Consider the following 15,342-nt stretch of genomic DNA (forward strand, 5'->3'; position numbering starts at 1 on the left):
CCCTCGGGTCTCACTGGACTTTTGCAAGTCACCGTGGGCACCCTCGCGGGGAAAAATTCCGCGCCTGGGTGGCGATACTTCCTCCCGACCCCTGTCTCAGGCTCTCAGTTCCTCAACGCAGAATGCCCTAGAAGCGCACAGTTTGCAACACCACCCGCCGAGCAAACGCCGCGGGGTAGTCCAGAACGCCGGACCCTACGGCCTTTGCTCCACTCATTGGTGGGCCCAGGACGCGGGGCGGGCCTAGATATCCATTGGGCCGTGGGTCATGTCAGTCTTAGGAAAATGGGCCCAGAGAGGAGGAGACCCATTCAACTATTGGGTCCTCTCTGCTGTCAGTCAGAGCAACATCCGGCGGCGGCCGCGGTCTCTGCTAGTTGATTGGAGAAACTGTTTCTGATGGCCGTGGCGGGCGGGCTTCCGAGTGAGGTGGAAGGAGGGGGCGGGGAGGGAAGCGGAGGCTGGGGAGCTGTAGGCCGGCCGGCGGTGGCGGCGGCCTCGGACTCAGGCTGAGGGCCTGCTGTGGCGGACGCTGAACTCAGCAGCGGGTATCGGGCACATTCCTTTCCCTGAAGGGAGGGGCACAGCGCCCCGGGGCCGAGGCTTATGGGGTGAGGGGCGGCGGGATGTGGCTGAGGGGCAGGAGGCGGGTGCTGGGCGGCCGAGCCAGGTGTCTGGCGGGACTGGGGTCCTAGGCCTGTCGTGGACGGGCCGCGGCGCCCAGGAGAAAGCCGGCTCTGGGGTGGGATGGACTAGGGAGGGTCGAGGGCCCGAGAAGGCGTGGTGTGAGGCCCGGGTAGGGAGCGGGGTGGGGCCACAGGGCCGGAGGGCGGGGAGAGGTTTTCCTTTAAGGGTGGGTCAAGGCCAGCAAAGTAGCACTTGTTCGCTCGCCGCCCCAGAAGGCTCGAAGCCGAGGCGCCGAGAGTGGGCATGGCGACTTGGTCCCCGCCGGACTCGGGTACCCGGGACAGGGTGGGACCGGACTCTCGCCAGGGCCTCTGGCCCTCCCTCGAGATCTTTAAGGGACTTTGCCCGCTTTCTGGAACTTAATCGGCCCCTTGGAGAGTTCAGTGATAAATGGCGTGCGAATGGGAGAGTAGCGTAAGCAGGGATTCTGGGTCGCAGTTGTGTTTACTCTGAGCGGAGAGGGGCGTGTGTTGTGTGTGTGTCTGTAGCTCTCGCCTCCCCTTCAGCGTGAAGCGGGTGGATGGGGTAGAGGAGAGGGGGATGTCTTGGTTTATGAGATTAATGGAGACCAGAAACCGAAAGGCAGATTTAACCTTCTCCCCACTTGGCAGTCTGGGGTGAGGACTTGGCCATATCCTCAGCTTGGCTCAGAAGGTCATAGGAATAAAGATAAAACCTGCCTGTGCAGCCTCGGGATACCAAATTCTGGTGCCCCCCCCCCCCCTTATAATTGGAGGCTGATAGAAAAAAAATAGGATTTCTAAGTTGGGAAATGAAAGACGTTCTTTGGTGTGAAGGGGTGGCCCAAGTGTGGTCCGGTGTCTCACACTCTCACTTGTTAATAACCTCCCTCCCCTTTAGAACTGGAAGGGCAGAGGTTGTAGGTTGTAGGCAGTTTTCTCTCCGGGAGGAGAACTTTCCTTTAAGATAGGAAATGGTCTTCTCGTGCTGAAAATAGAAGCTGTAATGTGCCGGGGTGGGGGTGGGGGGAGTTGGTATATTAGACAAAGAATGATATTTGAGATATTTGGGTGCCACAGGCATCGCCTGCTTTTCCAAAGCAAGCCGCTTTTTAGGATATTTCAAATTTAATATCTTAGAACAGACCCTTTTGGGTCGGTACCCTCCTTTTTGGTGGCCGTTCTAACAGGTGGCTTTATTCTTTCTTTATTTTGCGAGAACACAAGTGATAAGTTTTCCTGTGGAAGTTCTTTTTCTTAATGCGTTGCCCGCCTTTCCCGTGAGCAGTCTCTTACCCTGCGATGGTGTGAAAAGTTCGGAGCCTCATCCTGTTGCTCTTGATTCCCATTTCAGGTTTCTCTGGAAACCCCCCTGGTAAGTGTGGCGGAGGCGGGACACTCTGACCCAAGACAAAAGGCCTGTAGCTCCAGCCAAAGAAAATAAACCTTAGGAGGCAGAAGGAAAAAAAAAAAAAAAAAAGGCCATCAGCTGTTGCTGAGAACAGCGTGCAGTGGAGTCTACAGAGAGGCCGGCTGATGTGAGTAAGGAAGTCGCGTGGGCCCCGAGGCCTGGACTGGGTTAGGAGCCGTTTGCTCTCAGAGGTGAGGTGGCACGAAGGGAAAAGTGAATGTGGTCTGGAGTGTGGCCTTGGCTCCACGGGCTGTGCTGTCCTCTGCGGCCGTCGGGGAGCTCAGCCCCGGTGACCTGCCAGGGTGGGGTGCAGTGTTTGGCCCTGAGGAGGGAGACCTGCTGGCTGGAGCGCCAGAGCAGTGGCCTTGATTTGTCTTTTGGAAGATTTAAAAACCAAAAAGCATAAACATTCTGGTCCTTCAGCAATGCTTTCTCTGAAGAAATACTTAACGGAAGGACTTCTCCAGTTCACCATTCTGCTGAGTCTGATTGGGGTGCGGGTGGACGTGGATACTTACCTGACCTCGCAGCTTCCCCCGCTCCGGGAGATCATCCTGGGGCCCAGTTCTGCCTATACTCAGACCCAGTTCCACAACCTGAGGAATACCTTGGATGGCTATGGTATCCACCCCAAGAGCATAGACCTGGACAATTACTTCACTGCCCGGCGGCTCCTCAGTCAGGTGAGGGCCCTGGACAGGTTCCAGGTGCCAACCACTGAGGTAAACGCCTGGCTGGTTCACCGGGACCCAGAGGGGTCTGTCTCTGGCAGCCAGCCCAGCGCAGGCCTCGCCCTCGAGAGTTCCAGTGGCCTCCAGGATGTGACAGGCCCAGACAACGGGGTGCGAGAGAGCGAAACGGAGCAGGGATTCAGTGAAGATTTGGAGGATTTGGGGGCCGTGGCCCCTCCAGTCAGTGGAGACTTAACCAAAGAGGTTAGTGGCCCTGTGGTGAGTGGGTGGGGCCTGGGGCTGGGGGGTGGGCTGTTCCTGAAGGACTCTGGTCCTGGCATGGAGCTCTGTAAAGAACCAGACAGACTGGGGTGGGGGAAAAGTGGGGGTGGGGCAGGGAAGTCTTAGGGCATTGTTCATGGATGGGAATGGGCCGGATTGTCCAGCCTTAGGATTGGGGGCTGGGAGCATTTCCCTGTTTTGAACCATGGACCCACCTCTAAATGTACTGTCAGGGCAGTGGGAGGTTCCTAGGACATGCCAGGGTGTTTACTGCTTGGATTTCAACATGACTGCTGGAGGCCTGGGGTGGGGGAGGGAGTCATGTTGTGATGGGCTTTGATGCCGTGTATATCTGTTGCTAAGACACAAATACTTTGTGGACTTTCGCCTTGTACCTCCCCGCACATGGAAATACACATATATATCCTAAAGCCCTCCTGCTTTGCGGTCAGGCCTGTTGTAAGGTCCGATAATTCAGCTCTCCTGGGCCTGAGCCAAGGGGTAGATCTGGACAGTTATTCTTGGCCGGGAGAGGGCCACGGCTCCTGTTCTTGCTGAAGGCCCACTGCAGGGGGAGGGCAGGGGGGCTGGGAGCTAGAAGAGGAACTGCGTTCTGCGCCCAGGCCAGCTGGCTGGGAGCTATCTGAGATCTTTAGCGTCTGTCACGTGGCTCTTAACGGTGCGAATGGCGACTGCTGCTCCTGTCCCACCAGCACAAGACTGCTTTGAGCCCTGTCTCAGATCTGGCTTGCCACTCAGCCTTTAGGAGCTTGACAGAAGGCCTGCTGCCTTTCCCTGGCTGTTGGTGAGGGAGACGCTGCTTCGTGCTGGGCTGGGTTTCCCAAGGTGGGGACACCAGAGGGCTGACATGCCGCGGAGCACGGCTCCTCTGCCCGCCAGCTCTAGCCGCGTCTTGCTTCCCTCCGTGTCGCAGCCTGTTCCTGGGCTCAGTCCTGTGATCGGCAGCGACCGTCAGGGAGTGTGGCTGCTGCTCGGCCAGGCAGTGGTCGCAGCTGGGGGCGACTTCTGCCCAGGCACTGTCTGGAGGCAGCCGTAGTTGTTACACTGGTAGGGTGGGGTAGTGCCTAGTGAGTAGAATCCAGGCATGAACAGCACAGGACAGCCCAAGCCCCAGTGATGTGACCCCGTTGTCAGTGCTGGAGCTGAGAAACCCTGCCCTCGGCTCGGCTGCCTCGTCCCCGGCCTAGAGACTGGGATTTTTCTGCGCATGGGAGCCGGAGCTTTTCTTCCCTTTTAGAGTCTGTTGTCTGAGATCTGTAGTGACACTGAGGACTCGACTTCTTTCTGTCTTCCGCTGTCTTTCAGGTGGGCTCTAGTCTTGGGCCAGTGGTCTGTAGAAGTGTATCTCAGGCTCTGCTTCCGTGCTGTGGCCTCAGGAGTGCGTGGAACTGGACTTGGACTCGGGGGCCCCGGGATACCTGTCCTGGATGGGGTGTTCTGGCTGTAACTGGGAGGAGTGGGTGGAATGGGGTGAGCTCTGCTTTCCCCGTCTCTCGGCCCTTGGGAAGGCTCTGTGTTTGCCCAGGCCTCCATCACTCCCTTTGGGAGGTAGGGGTGGGTCAGCACCAGGGGGAAGGGGAGGATCACTGTGTGTCTGGGACAACATTTCCTCAGCAACTCAGGGATAAAAATACCCGGGTCCAGAGCATGTGACAGGCCCTGCTGGAGCCGGCGTCAGCCCTGGGGTGCCAGTGCTTCCCCGCTGCCAGGCCTGTTCGATGGGCAGCCATCGCTGGGCCCTTGTCAGGGATAGGATTCCCCTCAAGGTTGGCACTGTGCCCGGAGCAGGGGGTGGCCTGTTTACAGCTCTTTGCCGGCTGGGAGCAGGCGGAGACCAGGAGAACATACTGTCTCTGCCCTGACCTTAGGCTGCAGGGAGCAGCTCTGAGGAGGGAGCTATCCAGGGAGGTTTCTGTAGGGTTTCTTTCCTGCTTGGAGAGGTGTGGTCCGGGGGTCAGAGAATGTTCTTGAACAAAACCGCGGGACTCTGGGAGGGAGGGACATGATTTGTGGCCAGGGTGTTGCTGAGCGCTTGTCTGCCTTAGTGCTGGGCCTCAGGGTTTTGCCTCTGGCTCTTGAGCGTGGCTGGGCCTGGCCAGCACCTGACATCGCTGCACGTGTGAGAAAATGCCTTTCCCTTTACTTCTGGTCTAGCCTGTTTTAGGGTGACAAGCGGCTCCTGGCTTTTGGGAGGGCGCCGGGTGCTGGGGGTTCCTGCCCAGCCCGGCTTGTGATCCCTGGAGGACTAGCCACAGCCTCAGGAACAGGAAAACTCCTTCTACTTCCCAGCAAAGAATTTAGGTTCCCGGAGAAGCTGCGGGAGGAGTGTCTGCCTAGTCTTGAGGGGGCTGGATGAGCAGATGCGACAGGAGGGAGGACAGCGGCACCCCTTCCCCCAGGGCTCGCTCACTGCGCCACCCCAGCTGACTGACTGGGCTGGGTGGGGCTGCCCGCCCCTGGGTGCATCTCCTCAAGGAGACGGAGGCGGCCCAGGGCTGGGCCGGGTGCTTGCGGCAGCCTCTCCAGCGCCCGGGTGCAGAGATTGGCTGCAGCGCGCAGCTAGGTAACAGGCGGTGGGAGGGGATTGGCTCCTTGCGCATCTCCAGCGGAGACTTGGGGGAGGAGATTGGCTCTCGGCGCAGCCTAGGTAACGACAGTGGGAGGGGATTGGCTCTTTCCGCAGCCCAGCTGCTGACCTGGGGGAGGGGATTGGCTCTCTGCAGCCTCAGCAGTGACCTGCGGGGTGGGAGGGGGAGGGGATTGGCTCCTTGCTGCAGCCTAGGTAACAAGTTTGGGGGGCGTGGGGAGGGGGAGAGGGAGGAGCGGGAGGATAGGCCCAGGCGGGAGCTTGCTTTCCTCTGCAGCTTGAGCACGGAGCATGGGGTGGGAGTCCCGTCTCACTGCAGCCTCTGCGGTGAGCTCAGGGTGGGGGCTGCCAGGCGCCGGAGTGGAGCTGGGGTTGTGAGGTGGGAGGGGGCTGCTCAAGGATGGAGGAAGGGGGCTGGGCTGGGCCGCCCAGGCAGCAGCACGGGCGGGGCACCCTCCTCGGGCCCCTTGGAGCTAGCAAGGGGCCACCCTTCCAGCCTGGTGTGCTCCCTGCAAGCCGAGAGCTCCTTGCAGCCCCCTGTCCGGCTTCCCGGCACCAGCTGCCCTGGGGCTCCTCTCGCAGACCATGACCCGCCTGGACCGCAGCTCTCACAGTGGTGGGGGCCATGCCAAAGGCAGCCGGCCCCTTAACTCTTTGCTGGCTGGCCACCGGGTGGCCCAGCCCCCCTCTGCTCCGGGGTCCAGGGCCTCTGTTCAGGTTGGTGTATGTGGGAAACTGAAGGGAAAGGTACCTCCGGGAGGTCTTGGGATCTGGGAGGGTTACGGTTGGGAAGGGATACCCGCTTAGGGCTGGGGGTAAGTCGCAGCTAAGGATGTTGCTTTCTGGAAAGTGTTTGATTTTTAAGCCCTGAGTGAAAGGCAACACTTCAGGGTTTCTTTAAGCTTGTGGGGTAGGGCTCAGCCATGGGGGTGGCATATATGGAAAGCCCAAATGGCTCAATTTATTGGGGTGCTGCGCTGGTGGCAAGTGGGGGTGGCAGTTGGTGCAGGGTAGAGCAGGCAGGAGGCACTCTGGTACCCAAGGTGGAGTGGGAGCTGAGCAGTGATGGGGATTATGTCCTTGAGTGGGTTGACTGATGTGGATTGGGCAAGTCCTGGGGTGTGGTGAGGAAGGCGTGAGAAGAGTGGTGTGAGGGGCTACCGCGGGGCTGGTCTGGTAGGGGTGGGGTGCCTGGTGGGATCATCTGACTGCCTGAGGTTCCCCTGGGATCGGAGCAGCTGAGAATGGGGATTCTGGCAGGGACGGATCTCGAGGTGAGCCTGGGTTTGAGAGTTGGGGGCGCTCGGCCTTACTCTGCTGTGAGCCAGGGCCAGGGGCATGACTCGGAAGGCCTGCCCATGTCAGTGGTTGCATCAGGTGGTTGGAAATGCAGGGATTTTCCTCTCCAACCCACCCCACCCCTATATGCAAATGAAACGGCACCACAGGCTGATGCAAGCCCGGGCACTGCTAAGCAATTCTGCACTGAGAGTTCGCCCTTGCTTGCTGTGTGGCCAGCTTCCCACAAACCAAGTTTTTACGGGATTCCCATTCCTAAAATGAGATGTGATTCCTGCTTCTCCCTTCTTAGATAGGGGGGAGGTGGCCCTGCCTCGTGGCCTGGGTGTGTCCCTGGTGCAGAGCCCAAGCCTGCAGACCTGTACGGGGATGGTTGTGCTGGTGGGGGAGGGAGGTGTAGTACCTGAAAGTGGATGAATGAAGCCTTACTGGTGCAGAGGAGTTGGGGTGAAGGCTGGCACGTGGAAGGCTGGGAGGGGCTCCCCCAGCATCAGTTGGGGGTGATCCTGAGAGGGGCCTTTTGTGGGGTGGGACCTGGAGGGGCCTCTTAGGACCCGAGAGCTAAAGTCATGGTGATCTATCTTTCAGGACATAGATCTGATTGACATCCTTTGGCGACAGGATATTGATCTGGGGGCTGGGCGTGAGGTTTTTGACTATAGTCATCGTCAGAAGGAGCAGGATGTGGATAAGGATCTGCGAGATGGAGGCGAGCAGGAGGACACCTGGGCAGGCGAGGGTGCGGAAGCTCTGGCACGGAACCTGCTAGTGGATGGAGAGACTGGGGAGAGCTTCCCTGCACAGGTACCCACGCCTCTGCCTGTTCGTACCTCCCCGCTCCCCCAAAACTCACCAGCCAGGCTGGCTTTCTTCCAGAAACTTTCCCTTAGGAAAGCAGGTTGTGCCTGCGGGGTAGATCGGAATGTCTTTTTTGGGTTGGGGTCTACAAGTCAGGGCAGCAGATGTAGACGGGCAGAGGGGGCATAGGTGGGCCAGGCCTTGGCAACAGACGGGTCGGGGGGAGCGCGGCAGAGCATCTTCCTGCTCCAGGGTCCTTCCTGTCGAGGCCAGCCGTTGGCCCAGGAATGGGAGGGAGACTGCAGACCTGCAGCTGTGCTGGGGAAGAGGCTTCAGCCCCAGGCAGCCAAGGCCAGGTCAGTCAACTTACAGCTGCTGTTGCCACAGGTGCCTGGTGGGGAGGACCAGACGGCCCTGTCCCTGGAAGAGTGCCTTAGGCTGCTGGAGGCCACCTGCCCCTTTGGGGAGAATGCTGAGGTGAGCAGGACAGGGAGAGCCCACGAGCGAGCCGGGCAGCCTGCGCGGTCCCTCCGTGGCTGGCTGAGGGGCCGGCTCGGGCCGGCTCTGGGTTCTGGCCTTGTCCTGGCTGCTGGTGGAGGATTCAAAGGAAGAGAGAAGCAGGTGGTAGTCTCTGGGAGGAAAGCGGAAGGTGGTCTCTCCTTGTCCCCCTTAAAGCCTCTGTTCTGCCCTAGTTCCCAGCAGATGTTTCCAGTCTAACAGAAGTCGTGCCTAGTGAAAGTGAGCCCCCAGCTCTTGAGAACAACCTCCTGTCTCCCCTCCTGACGGGCACGGAGTCACCATTTGATTTGGAACAACAGTGGCAAGATCTCATGTCCATCATGGAAATGCAGGTAGGGTCATCAGGCCGGAACAGGCCTAACATTGTGCATGGAGCGTCTTTACACTCGGTTGCTTTTGCACTTGCAGGGGGAGTGAGAGTAACATTTTTGACCCATAGGAAATTGGGTACATTTAGAGGCAGCCTACCCACATGTCTTGGAGTAGTGGGAGATCAAATCAGAGTGGGGTTTGTGTTGGACCCAGGACCGAGCCTGCTTCCGTGTGTCGCTTTGTGGCTGCGTCCTGGGTTGGGCACTGGTGACAGCAGTCACTCACATAGCGCTCTCCAGCCACCACCGGCTCACTCGCCCTCAGGGTCATCAGGCCAGCCCTTCGTCATCTCAAGAGGGAGAGAGGGAGGAACCCGGGAGCGCTGTGCCCAGCTGGTGTGGCTGGGTGTCGACTCCGGTCTGGGTGTTCTTGTGACTGCCAGGCCTGGTGGACCAAGTGGGGCCCGGAGCTGGCACAGGCTCTGCTTCCCGGCTCTGGCCTTTCCCCTGCAGCGGCCTCTGTAGGGAGCCTGCGCGGCACACCGGGAGGGCGTGTGCTCCTAGTCAACAGTGGTGCTCTTCTCCCCTCCCAGGCCATGGAAGTGAACTCATCAGCAAGTGAAATTCTGTACAGTGCCCCTCCTGGAGACCCACTGAGCACCAACTACAGCCTTGCCCCCAACACTCCCATCAATCAGAATGTCAGCCTGCATCAGGCGTCCCTGGGGGGCTGCAGCCAGGACTTCTCGCTCTTTAGCCCCGAGGTGGAGAGCCTGTCTGTGGCTGGCAGCTCCACGCTGCTGCCGCTGGTCCCCAGCAATTCCACCAGCCTCAACTCCACCTTCGGCTCCACCAACCTGGCAGGGCTCTTCTTTCCACCCCAGCTCAACGGCACAGCCAATGACACAGCAGGCCCAGAGCTGCCCGACCCGCTCGGGGGTCTGCTGGATGAAGCCATGCTGGACGAGATCAGCCTGATGGACCTGGCCATCGAGGAAGGCTTCAACCCCGTGCAGGCCTCGCAGCTGGAGGACGAGTTTGATTCTGACTCAGGCCTCTCCTTGGACTCGAGCCATAGCCCATCTTCCCTGAGCAGCTCTGAGGGCAGCTCGACCTCCTCGTCCTCCTCCTCCTCCTCCTCTTCCTCCTCCTCCTCCTCCTCCACTTCTTCCTCCGCCTCTTCCTCTTTTTCCGAGGAAGGTGCTGTCGGCTACAGCTCTGACTCTGAGACCCTGGATCTGGAAGAAGCTGAGGGCGCCGTGGGCTACCAGCCCGAGTATTCCAAGTTCTGCCGCATGAGCTACCAGGATCCGTCTCAGCTCTCCTGCCTGCCCTACTTGGAGCATGTGGGTCACAACCACACGTACAACATGGCGCCCAGTGCCCTCGACGCTGCTGATCTGCCGCCACCCAGCGCGCTCAAGAAAGGCAGCAAAGAGAAGCAGGCCGACTTCCTGGACAAGCAGATGAGCCGGGATGAGCATCGGGCCCGAGCCATGAAGATCCCCTTCACCAACGACAAGATCATCAACCTGCCCGTGGAGGAGTTCAACGAGCTGCTGTCCAAATACCAGCTGAGCGAGGCCCAGCTGAGCCTCATCCGAGACATCCGGCGCCGGGGCAAGAACAAGATGGCGGCCCAGAACTGCCGCAAGCGCAAGCTGGACACCATCCTGAACCTGGAGCGCGACGTGGAGGACCTGCAGCGGGACAAGGCGCGCCTGCTGCGGGAGAAGGTGGAGTTCCTGCGCTCCCTGCGGCAGATGAAGCAGAAGGTCCAGAGCCTGTACCAGGAGGTGTTCGGGCGGCTGCGCGACGAGAACGGGCGGCCCTACTCGCCCAGCCAGTACGCGCTGCAGTACGCCGGGGACGGCAGCGTGCTCCTCATTCCCCGCACGATGGCCGACCAGCAGGCCCGGCGGCAGGAGAGGAAGCCGAAGGACCGCAGGAAGTGAGCCCGGGGAGGAAGGGGGTGACGCTCACCAAGACCGAAACTGGAGAAGGGCTGGGCCTGGACCTGGACCTACCGAGGGGACTTTAATGCCTTCTTACCCAATATATCTTCTCAGATGGGATGGATGACTGCGGGTCAGTGTACAGGAAGAGGCGGGCGCGGGCGCTGTCTGGCTCACCTTCCCCCACTGGGGTGGAGTGGGAGTGGCCAGACCATGTGGGTGGACAGGGTCCTCAGCCCTACCCCTTTCCTGTGGGGGAAGGGTGGTGCTGGTATTCTGAAGGTAGAGGAGCTGCGTGCGGAGCGAAGGTGGACGAACGGGGAGGGAAGGGACTTGCGAGAGGAGGAAGTAGGAGAAAGTCTCATTCCTGGAAAGGAGGAAACCCGAAAACACCAGCGGGAAGACAGTCGGAGGGCAGGTTAGGGTTGGCTCTGGCCAGGATTCCAGGCAGCAGGTTTGAGGGACGCTAGTGGGCCTAGGTGTCAACTGGTGTGATAAACCCCATTTCACCCCAGGGGGGTGCACACACGGGCTTGGGGAGGGGCTTTGTTAACTCTTTCTGCTCCTTGCGCTTTGGCAACCCTGAAGGGGAGCACCTGGGATATTGCCTATAATGTGTCAATCATATGGGAACCACTGGGACCCCAACTGGCTTGGACATTTAGGGTCAAAGGGCAGAGGAAACAGGAAAGGGTCAGGAGGCCCTGTTAGCAGCCCCCACACCAAGCATGCCACTCACCGCCCTGCCACTGCCATCTCCCTCTGGGCTCCAGCTGCGGGCTGAGGCTCCCGCTGTTTCCATCAGAGCCTGCATGTAAATGCTGTCCTCTTCCATCCTGTGTTTGTGGTCCCCACCCCTGACTGGCCACCTGTAGCTCTTCAGGAGCAGGGGTACTGGGCCTGTAGCCTTCCTGTTTGGGGGCTGCATGGAGGCAGGGGATGACCTGGAGGAAGAGCCAGTGCAACAACCTCCAAGCAGTATTCAGCACAACACTGGGGAGTAGACCTTCCCGCAGGCCTCTGCCTGCCAACAACTGGGCTTGGCACTGGGAAGAAAACAAAACAAAAATCTTTATATAAAACCCAGCAACAAATCTAGTCCTCTTAGAATCTCTTGCGCTTTGATTTTATTTTTAAGGGCTTGTGCCCTGTTTCACTTATAGGGTCTAGAATGCTTGTGTTGAGAAAAAAAGAGATGCCCGAATATTCAAAGCTGCTAAACGTTCTCTTTGCCATAATGACTCCGTGTAACTGTGTGACACTTGGGATTGTTCTCCTCTGTCCCGAGGTCTCCATCTGCTTTCTGTTTGGGTTTCTTTCTAGAAGAATGAGGAGTGCATGTAATGGGGGCTGAAGAGCACCCTCCCCCGGGCTCTGCCACAGTAACTTCTCCACAGCCCCAGTTTGGCCCAGGCTCCTAGCGGCAGAGGCAGGGAGAGCTCCAGGGGGGCCAGACGGTCCCAGGACCACACTGTATTTCTGTTTGCCACTGCTGCCCCATGCTGGCCTGGCTCTGGGGTGCTGTCTGCCCCAGACGCCCAGGAGCGAGCTGGGGGGGAAGCACTGAGCCCCTCCCCCTGCGGGGAGGGCCGATCCTAACTGAGCAGTAGGGATAGAAGGCGTGAGCCTGGGAGTGCTTTTATAAATTATTTTCTTTGTAGATTTTATTTTTAATTTATCTCTGTGACCTGCCAGGGAGAGGAGAGAGCGAGATGCTGTGAGCACATGACAAAATAAAATAAAATAAAATGGATGATTCGTTCTGAAGTGCAATTTTTCCCCACTGTGAGAGTAAAGGAAAGGGGCTCCAAGGGGGACAGGCTGCCAGTGGGGGAAGGTGAGTGGAGAGCAGGGGTTGACAATGAGGAAGAAGTCTCAAATCCTGCCCTGAACCCTCCCGTACTTGACAGGGCTTGCTGGCCCAATCCTCTCGGGGAGGGCTCGGAATCCTCTGGGCCTGTTTCTCACAGAGCTGGGAGAGGTGGAGGGTTGTCACCGTCCACCTGCTACATATTGCGTTTTTAGGTTTGTTTCTGTAGTGGCCTTACTTGCCAAAGGGTTGCAAAGCTTTGGAGTGTAGCGATGATGAAAATCTGAGGAGTGGGACCAGCTAGCCCTTGGAAAGTACTGTGACGTAACTGAGCGAAGCGGGAGGCGCCAGCCTGGAGACGTCCTGGAAAAGCTGCTCTGACGAGAATCTCCCTCCAAGAAGCCGCGGGGCTCTGTGGTGCCTCTTGGATGCTGCAGGTCCCAAGTGCCCATCCCAGAGAGTGTGTGGCCAGTGCTCCCCTGGCAGTCTCCTGGGCATAGCTGCAGAGTCTAGAGGTACAGGCTGTGATCATGAACTTGCAGCTACCTGTGTAATCTGGTTCGTCTCAGCATCTCGGTCCTTTAATGCTCGTAGGATTGTCCTAAGAGATGGAGAGGAACTCTAAGAAAACACTCACTTCTTACTCATATGCTTTAATTTACAGGGTTTTCCCACTCGGTTAGAAGGGTCAGTTGTCAAATAGCTTTCTCTTACTTTGGAGTTGGCTGACGTAGACCAGAAGAAAGTAGGATTCTTAAAGGGGAAAAAAAAAAAAGGAAACCACCCTAAAGGGTAACCAAGTAAAATTCAGGCAATAGTTTTCTGTTCATAGATGTGTAGAATAGGCTGCTGTTGTTTTTGTTTGGTACACAATTAGGCTTGTTTTGTAACTTCAGGAAATTTAGGTTTGAACACAGTTCCTTCATTTTCCCTTGCAGTGTTCTCCCTGCTTGGAGCTGAGTGTATTGGCCCCTTAGAGGTGTTTTGTCCGGGATCGCACTGATTAGTCAGGGCCTCGGGCCAGGTTGGTCAGCACTGCTGCGGGGCTGACCTCCTTTTGCTGCTGGCAGGTAGAGTGGGTGTTGCAGCCCTGTAGGCTTTTCCTGGCAGCAAGAAGATGCGAGAACTCCAGGAAGGCCTGTGGAGGGGCTGCCGCCACTATGCATGCACCCAGGGAGTGAGGTCCTGCAGGGGGGCAGAGAGGAGCAGACCTTAGAGTTAACTAAGGGCCAAGCACTCTGGTGACCTGCTTGGCTGGGTATAGGCAAGCCTGCTTTGCTTCTGAAGACCTGGGCTTCATTTAAACTGACTTCCATGCATGTATGTGGGATGATGCAGGCCCACTCCACCCCACCCCCCCAAGATTGGTGGATTTATTTGAAAGAGTTACACAAGCAGAGAGTGAGGTTGCCATCTGCTAGTTCACTCCCTTACATGGCCACAATGGCCAGAGTTGGATCGATCTGGAGCCAGGAGCTTACTCCAGCTCTCCCACTTGGGTGCAGGGGCCCAAGCACTTGGGTCATCATCTACTGCTTTCCCAGGCCATAGCAGAGAACTGGATAGGAAGTGGAAGAGCCAAGACTCGAACTGGTGCCCATATGGGATGCCAGCATGGCAGGCGGTGGCTTTACCTGCTATACCACAGCACCAGCCCTGTAGACCCACTGTTTAACCCTCTGCCCTGTATGGATCTCCCCAATGAAGCTAAGGGGTAAATAGTGATCTAGACATAACTTAATGTCAGGACCTAGCTGCCATGGCTAACTCCCTCAGCTTTGCTGGGGGAAGCAAAGCAGGACCTACTCAAATGCATAAATGGGAGGCTACTTTCCATAGAGCCCTGCTTCTTTGAGGGGGCAGGCCTCATTCATCCTGTTTTACAAAACCAGACCTTGCTGCTCTTCAGGATTCTTGGACAAGTAGTTTAACCAAGTGCCTTGTAGAAAAAAATAATACCCACCTCCCTAAAGTCTCCTACCCTCACCCTTGGGCTCTGATGGAAAGCAGCTCAGACCTACTGAAGGGGGGGGCGGGGGGAATACCAAGAAGTCTGTAGGTTGATGCTATCCATGGATAAACATAGGTACAGGATTATGTCTGCCTCTCAGAAGTCAATTTCCTTGTCAACTGTGGAACTCTAGCAAAATCCACAGGCTTCATCTTCATGGATGGCTAAACCTTGGTTTTTTGTTTTGTTTTGTTTTGTTTTCACTTAACAAGCTTGGTAACTAAAGGGGACCCATCAAGCTTTGACTTGTTGTTTTGTCAGGGTAGCAAGAGTAACCCTTTGCATGTCTGCTTGCTTCTCCCAGCAGTCAGTCCTCCTGCTCGCCTCTGGTTCTGAACTTTGTAGCAGAGAACGAGCATGCGTGGATCCTGGGGACATGTGTGCAACTTCTACCATTTCTAGTCCTTGTTCTGTCCAAAGCTGCTTGGAGTTCAGGTCTGCCTCAATCACCTGAGAAACAAACTAGTGCTCTAACTGTCCCTGAGCAGTGATAGTATGGGGCCCTGCTGGAACCGTTTCCAACGTCAGCTGGATAGAAGCCTCCTTTTCCTTCTGAGGCCTTAGAGCTGGCTCCCAGACTGCAGAATAGAGACGGGCTGAACAACACTTTGTACATGATTCCAGTTGCTATTTCAAACAAAGGAAAAAAAACTAAGTTCACCTGGGGAGAGGTGTAGAAAAGAACACAAGCTGGCACTTTTGCCTCATTTTAAATACAAGTTCAGGTTAATACAATTGACTCAGACCTTCCAGTCCTCAGCTACAGGCTAAGGCAGTAACTCAAACAATGGGCTAATGTCCCACAGCCAGGTTTCAATGTTGCCCTAACTCCTGGGCTATGCAAACAGCAAGCAAATAGTAGGCTTGATCAAAGTCAACCAGGATTTAAAAATCCACCCGGGGCAAATGGGCTTTGGTACTAACACAAACCACCATACCCATAAGATCAAAAATGCAGACCTAGTCCTGCTGAATATTTTAACACAGGCTGAACAAAAAGCATAAAAGTTTAACTGTCAG

General features: G+C 57.2%; 1 protein-coding gene across 31 annotated transcripts; it reads left to right on the forward strand.

Moving 5' to 3' along the window:
* Positions 1 to 325: 325 nt before the first annotated feature.
* Positions 326 to 12,254, forward strand: NFE2L1 (NFE2 like bZIP transcription factor 1). 31 transcript variants are annotated; one of them, XM_089318089.1, is made up of 6 exons: positions 326 to 424; positions 2,002 to 2,993; positions 7,507 to 7,722; positions 8,104 to 8,193; positions 8,409 to 8,567; positions 9,140 to 12,254. In XM_089318089.1, the coding sequence occupies exons 2-6, from the start codon at positions 2,484 to 2,486 to the stop codon at positions 10,499 to 10,501; spliced, it is 2,337 nt and encodes a 778-aa protein (XP_089174215.1). In that variant the 5' UTR covers positions 326 to 424; positions 2,002 to 2,483; the 3' UTR covers positions 10,502 to 12,254. The 31 variants fall into 31 exon arrangements, with proteins under 31 accessions (XP_089174215.1, XP_089174216.1, XP_008269581.1 ...); XM_008271359.5 differs by having other exon boundaries at positions 375 to 548; XM_070060806.2 differs by having other exon boundaries at positions 375 to 548; positions 7,540 to 7,722.
* The last annotated feature ends 3,088 nt before the right edge of the window (positions 12,255 to 15,342 follow it).

This window comes from Oryctolagus cuniculus, chromosome 17 (assembly GCF_051225735.1).
Source record: "Oryctolagus cuniculus isolate XC-2025 breed Fujian yellow rabbit chromosome 17, ASM5122573v1, whole genome shotgun sequence".
Taxonomy (NCBI): Eukaryota; Metazoa; Chordata; class Mammalia; order Lagomorpha; family Leporidae; genus Oryctolagus; species Oryctolagus cuniculus.

Excerpts from the sequence above, each read along its gene's own strand:
- NFE2L1 (XM_089318089.1), top strand. The coding sequence starts at position 2,484 with ATGCTTTCTCTGAAGAAATACTTAACGGAAGGACTTCTCCAGTTCACC. Across the intron at positions 8,194-8,408 it reads CCTTTGGGGAGAATGCTGAG|TTCCCAGCAGATGTTTCCAG; the intron begins GTGAGCAGGACA and ends GTTCTGCCCTAG. Across the intron at positions 8,568-9,139 it reads TGTCCATCATGGAAATGCAG|GCCATGGAAGTGAACTCATC; the intron begins GTAGGGTCATCA and ends CTCCCCTCCCAG.